Below are 16,362 nucleotides of genomic sequence, written 5' to 3'. Positions count from 1 at the left end.
TCGCGGCGTAGATGCGACACCGCCGACTCCCACACCATGAGACCCCAACGTGGTTGATAAACGTAATATCTCCATCTTTTTATTACACGACATGTCGGCAGCCGAAGTTCCATCTACTAAGAAACGGAAGCGGCGGCCCGAGAAAAAGGTACTTAACAGCACAGTAAGACCCTTGTTCATATGTCTACAGATGTATCGCCAGGCCTTACTAATACCTTTCTTAGAACCAAGGGACATCAACCACACCCCCTATAAACACCCTCTCCTGGCCATCCCACTTCCAAAAGCTATATACAACCCATAAGGCTCTAAACCTCGTCTACACATTTTGCTCTACTCGCAAACAACTCGCCACAACCTTTGAAAATCTAAAATCAGCGGTGGAAGACCACATCAAACGTCCATTATCCATCGATGATATCGCCCAGATAAAGTTTTTAATCCCCGGCGCTGTGACTCTTGAGTATGTGGATGAAGAAACGCTACAACTGCAGGTATATGGTGGCGATGGACCCTCCAAGGATAAGGGTGTCGCGGAGAATGCAGATTTATATCGGCCACCGGAGCATAAGGGCAAAAGAGTCTTGCTCTTTGAATATACAGACGGTGATTTCAGACAAGCCCCCAAAACGAGGTCATCGGACCAACAAAGAAGGCGGAAGGGTGGAGACCGTATCAAACTACCGGAGTTCTCCCAAGCAGAGGTGTTAAGGGTTATTGCAAAAAGAAATTCAAGATTCGAACTTGCAGTCGACAAGTTCATGAAGGACTGTTTAGAGAAATCGCTAGATCCAGTTGAACAGATTGGGCTTCGACAACGAGGTTATATCCCTTTGAATGGTGAAGAGGAAGAGGATAATCCAAGTCCCGAGTCCTCATTACCCAATATTCCCAAATCCCGAGCATCAATACCACAAATAGTCAAAGAAATAGCCTCAACCTCGGAGTTCTATAAAAACCAAATAGTCCCCAACGGTCATTTGATTTTTCCCGCCCAGGATCCTCACTTCGGTAACCTCGACTTCCCACTCTCACAAATCCTCGTTGACGCCCTCTATAATGTGAAAAACATCACCCGTCTCTACTCCCACCAAGCTGCCGCTCTAAACGACGTTTTCCATGGAGAAAATGTGGTGGTTTCCACGTCTACCTCCTCCGGGAAATCTATAATATACCAAATACCTTTTCTGCATAAACTACAGCACAACCCGGATTGTCGCGCCCTTCTCATATTCCCTACAAAAGCTCTAGCTCAAGATCAAAAGGCCTCATTGGCAAAAATGTTAGAGTTCATGAAAGACGAGCTAGGCGAGGTTTTGGTGGAGACGTATGATGGAGATACACCGAAAGGCGAAAGGAGAAGGATCAGAGAGGAAGCTAGAGTGGTGCTTACCAATCCCGGTATGTAATACTGATGGCCTAAATTTAGTCAGTGCATAGAACTAACGAAACTTTGGAATAGATATGCTCCACCTTAACATTTTGCCGAACGAAGAGCAATGGAGGAGGTTCTTACAGAATCTTAAGTTTGTGGTTATTGATGGTATGCCCCTCCCTTCCCTATCATTGTGATGGAAGTTGACGATATCTGTAGAACTCCACGTTTACAATGGATTATTCGGCAGCCATGTAGCCCTCGTAATGCGTCGGCTACGGCGAATATGCTCAGCGGTTGGGAATAACAACGTTATATTCATAGCTTGTTCCGCCACCGTTGAGAATCCCGAAAAGGTAAAATACTCCCAGAAATCCAAAAATTCTTGAACTAAGCTTGTTGCGCAGCATATGAAAGACCTCCTCGGCCTCTCCTCCGTAAAACTCACTTCGATCGATGGTTCACCTACTGGGGAAAAGACCTTCCTCTGTTGGAACTGCCCTTACAAAGACCCCACTGATCTAAAAGCGGGCCGTGTAGACCCTGTACAAGAAGCGGCTAACCTATTCGTAGAGTTAATACTCCGAGGTGTACGGACTATAGCATTCTGTCGGGTTAGAAAAGTATGCGAATTGACGGTTTCTGCGATTAAACAAGTTCTTATCGATCGAGGGCTACCGCAGCTTTCCAGTCGTGTGATGAGTTATCGAGGTGGGTATGCAGCGCAGGATAGGAGGGAGATTGAAAGTCAGATGTTTAATGGTCATTTATTGGGGATTGTGGCTACCACGGCCTTAGAGCTGGGGATTGACGTCGGAACCCTAGGTACAGTTACCCTATTACTACCTCTAGAACTTGTGTCCTAAGAATTCGATAGATGCGGTTATCATGGTCGGTTTCCCATACTCGATTTCCAACCTCCGGCAGCAAAGCGGTCGAGCCGGCCGTCGAAAACGCGATTCCCTCTCCGTCCTTATCGGGGACAGATTCGCGCTAGACCAGCACTACATGGCCAATCCCGAACTGATCAAGACGGCACCAAATCCCAGTCTTCACATAGATCTAGAGAACATTCTAGTACTCGAAGGCCACGTCCAATGCGCGGCATTCGAAATGCCTATCAATCCAGGACAAGACGAAAAGTACCTCGGCCCAACTCTCAAAGCGCTAGCTGAAGAGCGGTTGGTTAAGGACTCAAAGGGGTTTTATCACTGTCATGATAGGTTTAGACCGTACCCTTCCTCCCACGTGTCAATCCGAGATGCAGAGGACGATCACTTCGCCGTTGTGGATGTAACGCAGAGTAGAAATATGGTGTTGGAGACTGTGGAGCCCTCACGCGCGCCATTTACGATTTATGAGGGGGCGATATTTTTACATCAGGGGCTTAAGTACCTTGTTCGGGAGTTTAATGTTGATAGGAGACTCGCGAAGGTGGAGTTGGTGAAGGTGGAGTGGATTACACAGCAGCGGGACTTTACGGACGTTGATCCTGTTGAGACTGAAGCTACGAGGAGGATTCCGGGATCGACGTGTAAAGCGTATTTTGGGAGTATAAAAATCACGAGTGTGGTATTCGGGTACTTTAAAGTTGATAGGAAGGGGAGGAAAATCGATGCGGTAGACGTGGAAACCCCGCCGCTTGAGATACTTTCAAAGGGGATGTGGCTGGACGTGCCGAAAATTGCATTCGAGATTCTCAAAGAGAAGAAATATAATATCGCGGCGAGTATACACGCAGCGGAACATGCTATTTTGGCATTGCTTCCGAACTTTGTGGTCAGTGGACCTAGGGAGGTTAGGACGGAATGCAAAGCTCCACAGAAGGAATTTGCGAAAAAGGAAACGAGGAGGAAAAGACCCGGACGGTTAACGTTTTATGATGCGAAGGGTGCGGGGGGTGGGAGTGGGATTACAAGTAAGGCATTTGAGTTTGTGGAGAAACTTTTGAAGATGGCAGTGGAGAGGGTTGAAGGGTGTGGGTGTGCTGGGGGGTGTCCGGAGTGTAAGTACCTCCCCTTCTAGATTCCTTGGGTTTTAGAGAATGTGATGGCTAAGTTTGGGGGATTTAGGCGTGGCATCGGAGAATTGTAAGGAGGCGAATGCGGTAATTTCGAAGATTGGGGGGATGGTGGTGATGAAGACGCTATTGGGGGATAAAATCGATTTAGATTCTGTACCAGAGGCGGATGATGAGTCGGCGCCAGTGGGGGTTGAGACGGTTGTGCTCGCTGAGGAGGTTCGCTCCCGGTCGGGATAATCGCTGAGGAGGTTCGCTCCCGGTCGGGATAATCGACACACTTATTTAGTTAAGCTTTATAGAATATATGCCACGCAGGTTATTGGTTATATTATAATGATAATGATTCCATCAGTTTAAAACGTTAGTATACATACAGTTATGCAGGCTTGTATCCAAAACTCCTACTACAATAAATCTGAAGTATTATAACTCCCCAAAAATCTCCATCTCCCTCCTCAAATGACAATCCGCAACTTCTCCAATCCCCCCCGCATCCATCACCCCTTCTTCGGTTAGATAACAATCAATCAATTCCGCGGGTACAGTTTCAAAATACATATTCCTAACCCTAACATCTTCCTTCCCTTCTTCGTCAGTATCCGAAATCTCGGCAGAAGAATCAGCGTCGTCACAAAGACCAGGCCAAGATTTTCTTATTTCTCCTCCGTCGTTTTCTTCGTAACTATAGTCCCATCCTCGGTCGCGTTCGTCTTTGCCGCAGATTTTGTCTGTTGCGCCGATTACTATTATACTTTTGCTATTCCCTCCGTTATTAGATGTCGAGGGAACACCGTTTCTCCTTCGCTCATTAAATCTCATCCCCAACGCTGCTGTTAGGCAGCCGATTTTGTTGGATACGTCGCCGTTAGGATAAATCCTATCTGCCGCCAGCACATATAAATCCGCCACTTTTGTATAATTCCCTACCGCGGCGTCGACAGCTACTTCAACCGTTACTGCCGGTACACCGCCTAACTTTAAATTACCAGCATTATGCGGTATCTGGCTGCGTAGATACCGCGCCAAGGTGACGCCTTCGAATAACGGACGGGATTCAAGGACGAATACTCTTATGCGAGGGCGATTTGTGGTGTTGAAGAGGGAGATGAGACTCGACGCCATAACCGAGGAGTTTGAATGCACTAGAATATTGAACAGACGTTTTTGTTCAAAGGCGGAGGTGAATGAGGGGAGGGAGTGGATCAAGGAGACGAATGATTGCGGGATGGTGTATGACTTTGAACGCGTGGATTTTAGGGATGTTAGGATTAGATTCGAGACTTTTGAACCCCGCTCGTGCGAGTTTGTGGGAAGCGAAGGAAGGATGGTGGCGATGGATTGGAGGATTCGTATAACGCAGTTTTGAATACTACTTGACATTGACGGCCGGGAGTGGAAAAGGTGCCAGCCGTAAAGTCGTAGTGAAGTCCACCATTCTTGCGGGGATTGAAGGGAGAGGAGATATGGATCTGTAGAGCATAATGACGCAAATTCTCGAACTGCCAAAGTGGCTAGACGACCAGCGCCGGAGAGGTGGTCGGTGCGAAGACGTTCAATTGAAGCTTCCAGTGCAGGAGAGATTGTGCAGCGTTGGAGTGCGGTGGAGAGAAAATCGTGGGACGAGAGGTCGATTAGGTTTGTGGTTATGCTTCCGGTGGAGGAGAGGGATTGGATGTTTGGAGAGATATTGATTTTGTGGGATATGGCGAGGGTGCGGTTTATTGATAATAGGAAGGGGTGGATTTTCGTGATGTTGTTAGCATCGTTATCACTTCCTGGAGTTGAAGTTGAGGTTGAATTTGGGATCGAGAAGGGAGTGCCGATTAGAACGCGCAAGAAGCCGGAGGAGTAGGTTACTGTTGTTAGGTCTTCAAACTGTTGGATTGCAGTTTTGAGCGGGGAGACGGTGGGGGGGATTGGGAAGGCCATGCAGAAGGAGGTGCTGCCATTTGTTCTGTAATTTATTATATTAATATACTAATCTCGAGGCTGGGCACGGTAGTGACTGTGGAGTAGCTTACTCCTCAACCTCCAATGGACTGAAACATTTACTATTCGGCCCAAACACTGTCATGTTCTTCAGCGCACCCCAATTTGCGGTTGTAGAGGTGGTTTCATCGTTGGTATTGTGGAGGAGGAAAGTTACGAGAACGATATTGTTGCATTCTAGTAATGAGGGCTGCCGGGTCACAGATGGGTGTGAATGGGAATATGGATTCGAGTGAGGGTTTCTCATCGCGACAATTCAAATGAAGGTTCTTCTAGAAGGGCAAGAAGGCTATGTTTTTCTTATTGTTTAGGTTTTTCCCTTTCCCTTGACTCCTCAATGCGGCTTTGAGTTTTTGATATTGAAGCTTTGAGATATATTCACAAGACTGGATGTCTTGATATTGTGTTGTGTGTTGTAGTTGGGTTGTTGATGTCGTGACGGGACCGATATCTTATGAATACATCGCGTAAATTTAATATGGGGAATGAGATCTTGAAAAGGAAGCCAGAAACTAAGGCTGGGATGGCCCGAGCCTGTTTATATATATACCCATTTCACAGACCACCCTCCAGGGGGGATCTAGAGGGTGATACAAGTTAACTGTCCAGAACGGCTGGAACGAATCTGGGATCGAAATGTGATAGCTGTGGCCAATATGCATGCGTAGGATCGATGTGCTTGTTGTCAACGGAAACTGCCATGGCCAACTGTTGGATTGTCGAGCTGCTAACCCCCTGATGCGAAAAAATCCTAATTGGAACATCGAACTCGGAGAATTCATCAGATTTTGATTCGGCCCGCAGATCTGATCATACATCCTGGCTGTTTAAACACCCCTCATTCGCTAGCTTCAACTAAACTACTGCGTTAACCTTGAAAATCGTCTTCTCATGAGCTGGCATGCTAGCTAATATACATATGCAAAGGTCGATCTATCATGCAAGCTGTCTAGCTCTTCAGCTGATGTTCGGTCACGGAAGGGCACTACCTGTTGAGTGCCGTGCATAACCCGCATGTGCATTCTCAGCTAGACTGTATAGGTTAGGCCGACCTTTTTGGCATGCATAAAGTGATATCATGGCGATCGATTCGAGACTTAAATTTGTGGAACCTGGGTGTCTTGTTGGGGTTCTTGGGGTGTTATTATTGGAGCATTCTAGGTTGTATCTTGTGTGATGAGGCGTGGACCTGCATGTGGGATGAAGCGCATTCCTTATTAACGAATTAAACCCCTTCGAAATAGTAAATCTGTAGGCTTATCGAGATACTTAATGCTGCATGAAGCTGAAATATCTTAAAAGAATGTACTTTGTTGGCCATGCCATGCAATGTACATGTAGGGGACGATCTGTGGGTGGCTGGGATGCCGTTGCCAGCCGGCCGTCGACCAGGATCATGCCCATGCATCTCCATACCATGGACTAGCCTGGAATTGATATTCCAGATGGTCTATAACGATTCTAACATTATTTTACACGGACGAAATTCCTCATTCGATTGTTTGGGTTTATATTAGGTGTGACTATATTTACTATTGAAGAGTTCGGGAAGTGCTGTGTTTGGGCTGGTAACATCAATCGTTGTATGACGATAATGAGATCGCGCTAGCGAAAATACAACGTCAACGCAGAGTGCTTCGAAAAAGGCCTCATTCTAGAATTCTAGATTTTGAGCAATCTCGTCACCAGACTTTTTGTGAAATCTTGAGATGGAGCAGAGGTATCGCCTGCAAAGGTCGAGTCATAGTATTTGGTGCCTTATTACGAGTAAAATATTTCAATATAATGTTGGCAACGTACAAGACGTAATATTAGAAGAGAGAGGAGAAATCAATCTGTAGAATTCAAAAATACCTACTGCTACTGCCAAGTATTCCACCGATTTCACACCATTCAAATGTACGCGATCTACTCATGATCCGTAATGCTAATCGGCTTCTCCCACACCGGCCAATCCAACCACGCCACACTATCAAGCCCCAGATTCCCCCTCTCCATCCTCTTACCCCCCAAAAAGTCATGCGGAAATCCCAAAGAAAACTCATACGCCCCTTCAATCTCCTCGATCTCCTGTTGTGTCAAAACAACCCCAATAGCCTTAATATTATCTTCCAAATGCGCCACCTTTCTCCCACCAGCAATAGGAATAACATAAGGCGTCTTAGAACAAACATACGCCAACGCAACGCCTGTAATACTCAACCCCCTCTCCTTCCCGATCTTTGCAAGAATAGGAGTAACGGCTTTTTGAGCGGGGGACCCTTCGAAGCCGCTCCATGAACGGCCTTTATCGCCGGATTTTTCCATTTCGGCGCGTTCTTCGGGGAGGCGGAAGTTACCGCCGCCCAAGGCGCCCCATGGGCAGATTCCCATGCCTTCGGCGCGACACATGGGGATTATGTCCCTTTCGAACTCACGGTTTGCGGCAGACCATTGGCCTTGGTAGACGCTGAAGGGGCGGAGGCCGTGGGAGCGGGCGTATTCGTTTCTTTATATATATACCATATTAGTTTGGAAATTGGGGCGAGGGAGAAAGGGGGGGGGGGACAAACGCTTTAGAAACAATCCAAGCGGGAGTATCTGAAATTCCCAAATACAAGACTTTTCCTTGTTTAACAAGGATGTTGAGAGTCTGCATCAACTCCTCGATGCTGGTGGTATAATCCCACCAATGTATCCAAAGCAAATCAATATAATCCGTCTTCAACCTCTCCAAACTCACGCGTACACTCTCATGAATATTCTTTGTAGAGTTACCAACAGTATTAACATACACCCCACCATTCTTCAAATCCGGATACCGCCACCCGGTAGTAGCTTTAGTAGCAATAACCATTTCAGTACGATTTTTACGAGCTTCCATCCATTCACCGATCCAGGTCTCGGATTCACCGTCTTGGTAGTTTATGGCTGTGTCGATGAAGTTCCCGCCGGCAGTGTAGAACGCGTCGAGGAGCGAGAAGCTGGTGGGTTTGTCCATTGTGCCCATGAAGGAGTTCCAGGCTGTGCCGATATTCATGCCGCCGAAACACTATATATCAATTATATTAGAAGGTTTTTATAAGGGGGTTTGGGAGGGGGACATACGATCGGGGAGACGCGGACGGAGGCTGTAGGTGCCAGGAGGCGGTAACGCGCCAGCTTGGACTTTGGCTTTTCGACGGGGACGAAGATTGACATGTTGAAGTTCGTGGAAAGTTAAGTAGAAGCGGTTGGTATGGTAGTAATGGTTACGATGCAATTGGTCAGTCGATTGCTGCTGAGGAGTAGGATGAATATCGACGTTCCTGCCGACCTTTATATAGACTTTGCGTCCTTCAATTGACGTCAAGGAAGCTAACCCCTTCTTGAGTCATGCCGATACTAACTTCCCGTTTCCGAGCTATACGCATATTGCTGACGACTGGTTTGCAAGACTGCGATAGTCCTATGTCATCGCCTTAACCCAAATTATTCAAATCAATAGTCTTGAAGTCTAACAGGTGAAAATCATGATGGTTGACAAATTGTGCCCAATCCTAATCTCCATTAATTCCTAACCGCTTGATTAGCCAAGTACCCCTCATTCGATTTAAGGAAAATAATAAAATAGCCGGATTAAGAGTAGCCGATATGCGGATATCGAGGCTTTGCTATTTTGAGGTAATGGTAAGGTTTGGAGTGTAAATTGGCGAGATACTGTTTGTGGTGATGGTATACATCCGTTATGGAGATAATGGCGTTTAAACTCCGAAAGGACCTATGGCCGGGGATTATTCAGCTTGTTTGCGACAACAGCAAAAGGAATGTGGGTGTTTCGCATGCTCGAGCGGTCCCTTGCATCCGATCCGATATCGATAAGACTGTTTAACTAGCGATATATACCGCTATTACAGGGGGTATACATGCGAAGAAGAATTTTTATTTTTATTTTTTATTTTTTATTTTTTGTAATTTTGCGTTTGGCAGGCTACAACAACTAAGCATGGGCACTTATTGGGCGCCAAAAATGGCCAAAACATGTACTTACGTTTGGGAGAAATATCGGTGTTTTTTGAGGAGAATTTTGTGGTCTTGTTTGAACCGTATTTAAACTAATTTATGTAATTAATTGTTGGGGTAAAGAGAGTGTCTTGCAGCGATACCTGTTTAATTACACACCGTAGCGATAATGCGGCGTTACGGCCTATAACGACACTACACCGACGTTGAACTGGCGCTCCAACCGTATTATATTAAGTAATCTGTAAAGTTCCTACCGGCCTACTAGCCTAATAGTAGACAGGCCGATAGTAGGTGGGTAGACACCTAAGTCGTCCGAAACTTGACTATTTCGGACAAAAATATGATTTTTTCTCTTAAAAGTAAGGTTTGGGCTACTTTCGACCCCCATGACACTAAAAGTTAAAAAAGATTTCGGCTGCTAGACATTGCAAAGGGTATTATGTATATACATAGAGACATACAGCCTTCCTGGGATGACATTATACCGGGGGGTTGCCTAACAGTCAAAAAAATCCCAAGTTAGTACACAATTCCTGTGAAATTGTCAGCAGGAGGGTATTTTGGGCAAGGATTTTAAAACGTCAGTGCATGCCGGCGGTTTTATCGAACATACTTGGTCCTATTCCACCACTGTAACTATTCCCGCTTATTTTCGAATTCTGGCGCCTGCAGTATCTAAAACACAACCACATTTTCACATATGTCAACACCGTGATTGCCATTGAAACGACTGACACCAATCCCGCTGTGATTTCCAATATCAAATTGAGAGTTTCGGCGTTTGCACGAGCGCCCGTAACTCCCATAGCTCCCGGCTGAAGCAGGCGCGGAAACTGTACAACCTCGTCGGATGTCATTGGACAAAACATGAAAAACTAAGCTTCGATTTATTTAAATCAAGTCATGTTCCTTCCAAGAGCTCTACATATCCTGAACTCCCGTGTGATCATTATATTTCCTTCTATAGAAAACTCGCCATGATATTCTCAACGGTGCGGGTATTGGGCCTTTCGCGCTCGAGATCTTTGCTACTATACTCTACATTTATTTTATTTTTCTTGCTTGCTTGCTACGCCCCCCGCCTCGGTGTCCCTCGTAATACTTCGCCAAGCACCCGCAAATCCCAAGTCTCCCGTTGATCTATCCAAGGTCGCCAAATGCGCCGTCCCCAACTGCGTAACCTCAAAAGCATGGGCACTCTAACCCACGAATGTCTTTGCCAGACAGCTGTAGCGCCGTTAACCTGTTCACCAACAGCTCCAAATGACGATGATAACTGTTTCTACAAACTTCAAACCTAGTTCGCGGGTATCTACGGTTCGACTGGTTTTAAGAAGGTGAATTTAGAAGCCATCCCTCTCCGTAGAAGGAATTGTACGGATGCGATGATAAAGAAGGGTGTCCGGACGAGTCATTGAACTGCGTCTCCCAGAAAGAAATTGTTTATAATAGAACCGTATCGTGTTTACGAGAGGGGTGTCCTGGGGATGTGTTTGATTACCTAGATGATACGCCGGAAGGGTTTGCGTATTCTTAGTATACAATTTTATGTTCGACCGAAGGACAGGATGGATTTGATCAGAACGCGTACCAGGCTTATACACAAACCCGTCAGGATGCCAAGGACAGGGATCGTAAGATAGGACTATGGGTCGGGCTGGGGATTGGATTACCGTTTGTGGCTGTAATACTCGTGGTTTTTTGTCTTTATCGCTGTTGCTGTTGTCGATAAGTATCTAGGGAATTATATAGTTCTCTGGATCCAGATTCATCTGCGAGTATTTTTCTGCTTCTAGATTATATCTATATAGCTTATTGCCTTGTGATATGCATGTAATAAGGTCACTAAGCCTCTGACTTCCTTTCATCCGCCACTATGGGTATGGCTGCACGCCAAAATGTGAACTATCCGCCAGTGCGCATTTTTCAGAGCACCAATGTCAATAGCGTATACGCGTATACCGGAACATAAGTTAGAATATTCTCCTATGAACTCTTGTGTATTGAGGCTGTTGTAAATGATAGGGATGTAGTGCCTACACCCGACGGAGAAATAACGGTCTAAACTCTGATCCTATGGCCGGGGATTATTCAGCTTTTGTAGCTGCTAGTATCAACTCCGGTGGCGCAATCTATACCCAACCACACCCTCCCATCCGACCCTCCAGTCAAAACCTAAAAGAGTGATTTCTAAAATATTTCATTCAATAATTCCAATAACCCTCCTCCTACTCCTGCTCCTCGGGATAGTCATATCTTCTTCTTCTTGGAGAACCACTTCCACCCCTTCCAAACCACAAACCCAATGCTCCCAAATACAGCCCACCGCCGTAACTCTCGTACTAGTTTCAGAACGTTATCGGATACGTGGATGTTGACTTCGTGGATGTGGATGTGGCGGAAGGAATCGTTTTCGAGGAGGAGGGTGTGGTGGAGGGGGATGGATTGAGGCCAGTTTGCAGGGTTGAGGGAGACGAGGAACTCCGCCATTGTGTTTGGGACTGGAATTTAGGGGTTATAGAGAGATCGTTGGAGATGTCATGATAATGTTTGGGGATGATGGAGGTGATGGTAGTGGGACGTGGGATGAAGGCCGGATATGTGAGAGAACTTTGGTGTTGGAGTTTGTGAGACAACGCATTCTGGGGGAGCGACGTCGACGCGACGAAGATGTGACCGAGACTATGAAGCTGTCACCTGGTCTCATACCCAGACAAAATAAAATGTTACCGGTTTGCAAGTATTGGCAGTCAAGTACCATACGTGGAATTTGAACAGATTTTAGGATCTTCATATTTCGGCTTTAAGGCGTTTTGTAAAGCGTTTAAGGCACCTCAGTTGTTGCGAATACGAGATGAACACACCTCTATGCCACAAAACGGTTAAGACTTTTCACCTAAATCCTGCGCACGGACGTCACTGAAACAGAAGATTGTATTATTTTGAGACCTGGAACTACAAGACTACAGCGTACTGAAGCCTATATTTTACAAATTAAAATAATCAATTTTCATGAAGTTATGAGCTTGTAGTCAAGTCGACCAGACAATTTTTGTGTTGCGTCAAAAACGGTGCAAATCCATTTATATAACGCAACGCAACTGCGAGCGAGTGACCAGCCTGGGCATGTGAACCCGCCATTATTGTGTTGTGGTACTATATATTGCAACAGCCTAGCTATCTACCACAATACCAACCAGTCTACCAAAATTAATTTGTAACTAAAATATAAGCTTCAGTACATTGTAGTCTTGTAGTTCCAGGTCTCAAATAATAAAATCTTGTGTTTTAGTGACATCCGTGCGCAGGATTTAGGTGAAAAGTCTTAACCGTTTTGTGGCACAAAGATATCTAGATGTGTCCATATCGTTCGTCGTATCGAAGCTTCGTTCATGTAATATTCCAAGGTCCGGCTTACACGACAAGCCGTTGAAGAAGATAAAATCTATAAAAATTTAAATTGACAAACTCGAGATAATGTATATCTTGACTCGTAGCTTTCCTAGACCGGCTCTTCTAGCTTGCGTCGGAACAAGATTGGGACTGTCTCGAAGCTAAGACTGGAACGCACTGTCTAAATTCGAACCTGCATGCAGCTGGGCAAGACCAACGGGGCCAGGTGGACTAGTCCCGTACATTATGCGAGCCATGGCCTATATACCTAGCTATACACAGTCGCTACGAGACTATTAATCACACACCTGGTTCGTGGCAATTCTCTGCAACACTCCCTTGATACCTTACTAGGAAGACTTTGACATTAATTTCGCGGCCTGACCATGAGATAGGTGATCACCCTGACTGGCCCGAGAATAAGTTTACACTGACGTACTCCCGTCCGTCATGCGATACCCAATCATTATTTTCTTTAACCCTATAACTGCACTGGGTGAATTGCCTACACGCACATTATATATCTTTCTCACCGCGGGAAGATCTTAGTCTTAGTTGCATGAAAAGAGATGGATTCATTCGATTGAAATTGAAAAGAAAGAAGAAAAAAAACTCCATTTTGATGCCTTTGGTATCGATTTTTTTGCCGTTGAATAGGTAATAATAAAAGGGGAGGTGAAGTATTCCTCCTAAGGGTGTAGATAATAAAACCCTCGGATCCATCAGTATGAAAAAAACAAAGTATTGCCCCGGACCCCCTCCAAAGTAAACCATAAGTCCCATGCACAAGATCATCGACGCCACGCATAACAATTCATAATACAAAACCAACAACCAAGCTTCAAAAAGAAAGAAAGAAAAAGAAAGACATCCCTCGATTCCCATCCAAGGAAGAGGTACAGAAACTTTCGCAACGGAATACAAAAATCAAAGAACGAAAATTAATAATAGCGATGTGGTGAAACGAGTGTTAGGGACTCATGGTATACCTAGCATCTTGCTCATCCTTCAGGTCTTGCCAGTTTATATCATCAAAATTGGGATTTTGAACCACTATCCTTGGTTCCAGTGATTTTTTCTTTGGATTGGGGGCGTCGAAGATTTCGTTGATTTCTTCGAGGGTTAGATCTTTTGTTTCGACGAAGCTATAAAATAGTGTTAGTGCTGGTCATATGTAAAGGAAGAAGGTAAGCCGGGGGACTTACAAGGAATAGATGAAAAGCACCTCCAAACAATCCCACCCAATATACAAATAAAACAACTTAAACCCAATCTTCGCCAACGCCACAGGCGTAGTATACATACTCAACAACAGACTCAAGTTAACGCTAAGATTATACATCGCCATCCCCTTCGCCCTAGTCTCATACTGCAAGCATTCCACAGGATACAATATTTGCAACGGCGTATACCCAAACGAATACGTAACTCCAAACACATACATAAACGATATAGCAGCTATGCTGAAGATCTTGTGTTTTTCCGTGTCTTCCGGGTATTTGGAGCGGAAGTTGTGCATGATGATTATTATGGTCCACCAGAAGACGAAGGAGGAGGTTACGGTTAGGAGTAATTTGCGGCGGCCGATGCGGTCGGTGAACCTGGCGCCTACCATTGCGGCTACCCAGTTTGCCATTGCCCAAATTGCGGAGCAGAGGAGTTGGGTGCGTTCGGATTTTATGCCGAGTTCGCCGAGGAGGATGGGCATGAAGTAGGAGAGGGCGGCGTTGCCGGACCACTATTTTGTTTTATAAACATTAGTATTTGTTTAAATAAGGGAGTTGAGGCGGTGAGATCATACCTGACCAAAAATACCCATTCCTAGAACGCAAGCCATCCTCCACCAAGCATTCTTAGTCCTAAACAGATCTCTATAATCCCACCACCGTTTATCGGAACCGGACATTTCGATCTCTTCCATCATTTCGTACATTTCTAAAATAACAACCGGGGAATCACGGTTTCCCTCTCCATGGTATTTTGCAAGTACGGAACGAGCTTCTGCGGGTCTTCCGTTAGCGAATAGCCACCGTGGAGTTTCGGGGCAGAAGAGACAGCCGATTAGGACGCCGCCGGAGGCGACGCTTTGTAGCCAGATTGGGATGCGCCAGGAAGCGGAGGATTGGATTACTATAGCATTGATTGTTAGAGAGGTTTATGTTAGGGATAAAGGGGGGGGTGTTACCTTCTGTGCCATAAAGTGTCCAGAAGGCGGGAATAGCACCGAGATAGAAGAATCCATTGTAAACACCGGTGAGAGTACCTCTCCAAGCGGGATGGGCGATCTCGGCGGCATAAGACGGACCAGCAGTTTGACAAGTTGCTACTCCGAAGCCTAGAACGAACCGGCCGCCGATGAACATGGCGCGGGTGGTGGAGCTGGCTTGAACTCCGGTGCCTAGCAGTATTATCGATCTAGTAAAATGTTAGCAGCTGAATAAATATAATATTGGTGAATAGGAGAACTCACGCTCCGATAAACATTCCCCATCTCCTGCCATATTTATCCGAAAAGGGCCCAGAAAAGAACGATCCGATAACATTCCCCAACGTATAAGTTGCAAAAATTAAACCGGCAATATGACCTTCCTTTTGAACGACAAAATAACTATCACCAACCCCCATCAGCATAACAAACCAACCTAATCAGATCCAAAGAGACACATACTCATGATACTGCGTCATAGCATTAATCCCCCCATTAAACTCCCATCATACCCATTAATCGCAGAATTCAAACACGCCACAAACATATAAATATACAACTTAAACATCGTCGGCGTCCATGGATTCGGTTTACATTCTGCCAACGCCGTGACCAGGTTAACCTGTTGGAAAGGTACTGACTCGTCGGCTTCCCATTTTTCGGGCGAGTCGGAGCCTGTGAATACTTTTGTTGCATCGTAGTATATTTCCGTGGGGGATTGTTGTATTGTACTCGCTTTTGCGTCGGAGTTTGAGCGGGCGGTGTTTGCTGGATGTGAAGGGGAGGTTGTGGGGAGTGTTGAGATTGTGGTTTCGCCGTGCGGCGACGGGGTGTTATGGCCTAGAGACATGTTGGATCGGTTGGATTATAGTATGTCGGAAGGCGAGGTTTTGAAGTCGGGAGGATGGAATATTGCTGGATAAGGAAAGTCTTAGCAGACGAAAAGGCCTGGTCGGGCGTCCGCGAAGCCAGGCATCGAATGCGAGGGCATACGATGCTCTGCGACGATAATATTAAAATATCGATACAAAAAAAGGATTTCCCTCCCCAAACTTCCTCCACCGAAGAACCCAAATTCTTCAACTGTTCACTCCCAGTTTCCTTCTATTGACAGGTCGGAAAGGTGTCAGGTTTTTGTAGGTTGACAATTTGATTTTTGCCCCCCAGTCGGTGAAGGGGATAAGCTCGTATATATTATTTCGCTCGAACCGTTTTTTAAAAATGGCGGGCTGCTCCGCTTCCCACTCCGATTATGAGTGCTGGCGCCAACAAGCGAAAAATTCCCCTCGGAATCTAGATAGCTATCCGGGGTTTTCAATAATTTGACAAAAGATTGAAATTTCTCGATTTCCAAATGTTTGAGTTAAGAAAGGGTGAGAAAGATGTCAGCCT

General features: G+C 45.7%; 5 protein-coding genes across 5 annotated transcripts; 1 reads left to right on the top strand and 4 right to left on the bottom strand.

Annotated features, from left to right (window-relative positions):
- Positions 1-91: 91 nt before the first annotated feature.
- DFL_000034 (uncharacterized protein) lies at positions 92-3,635 on the top strand (the record flags this gene model as incomplete). Its single annotated transcript, XM_067632333.1, has 7 exons — positions 92-163; positions 225-1,401; positions 1,463-1,543; positions 1,595-1,731; positions 1,783-2,200; positions 2,253-3,380; positions 3,448-3,635. The coding sequence occupies 7 exons, from the start codon at positions 92-94 to the stop codon at positions 3,633-3,635; spliced, it is 3,201 nt and encodes a 1,066-aa protein (XP_067494554.1).
- Positions 3,636-3,821: 186 nt separating this feature from the next.
- DFL_000033 (uncharacterized protein) lies at positions 3,822-5,634 on the bottom strand (the record flags this gene model as incomplete). Its single annotated transcript, XM_067632217.1, has 2 exons — positions 3,822-5,352; positions 5,420-5,634. The coding sequence occupies 2 exons, from the start codon at positions 5,632-5,634 to the stop codon at positions 3,822-3,824; spliced, it is 1,746 nt and encodes a 581-aa protein (XP_067494553.1).
- Positions 5,635-7,049: 1,415 nt separating this feature from the next.
- On the bottom strand, positions 7,050-8,567 carry DFL_000032 (uncharacterized protein; the record flags this gene model as incomplete). Its single annotated transcript, XM_067632104.1, has 5 exons — positions 7,050-7,144; positions 7,242-7,295; positions 7,394-7,875; positions 7,940-8,418; positions 8,475-8,567. 5 exons carry the CDS (start codon positions 8,565-8,567, stop codon positions 7,050-7,052), a joined length of 1,203 nt encoding a protein of 400 aa, XP_067494552.1.
- Positions 8,568-11,621: 3,054 nt separating this feature from the next.
- DFL_000031 (uncharacterized protein) lies at positions 11,622-11,861 on the bottom strand (the record flags this gene model as incomplete). Its single annotated transcript, XM_067631988.1, has 1 exon — positions 11,622-11,861. The coding sequence occupies one exon, from the start codon at positions 11,859-11,861 to the stop codon at positions 11,622-11,624; it is 240 nt and encodes a 79-aa protein (XP_067494551.1).
- Positions 11,862-13,734: 1,873 nt separating this feature from the next.
- DFL_000030 (uncharacterized protein) lies at positions 13,735-15,820 on the bottom strand (the record flags this gene model as incomplete). Its single annotated transcript, XM_067631868.1, has 7 exons — positions 13,735-13,909; positions 13,970-14,502; positions 14,566-14,894; positions 14,950-15,179; positions 15,235-15,372; positions 15,433-15,440; positions 15,608-15,820. The coding sequence occupies 7 exons, from the start codon at positions 15,818-15,820 to the stop codon at positions 13,735-13,737; spliced, it is 1,626 nt and encodes a 541-aa protein (XP_067494550.1).
- Positions 15,821-16,362: the final 542 nt, after the last annotated feature.

This window comes from Arthrobotrys flagrans (genome assembly GCF_004000055.1).
Source record: "Arthrobotrys flagrans strain CBS H-5679 chromosome Unknown unitig_15, whole genome shotgun sequence".
Taxonomy (NCBI): Eukaryota; Fungi; Ascomycota; class Orbiliomycetes; order Orbiliales; family Orbiliaceae; genus Arthrobotrys; species Arthrobotrys flagrans.
The sequence above is the reverse complement of the archived record's forward strand: the minus strand, read 5'-3'. Positions and strand labels throughout refer to the sequence as shown.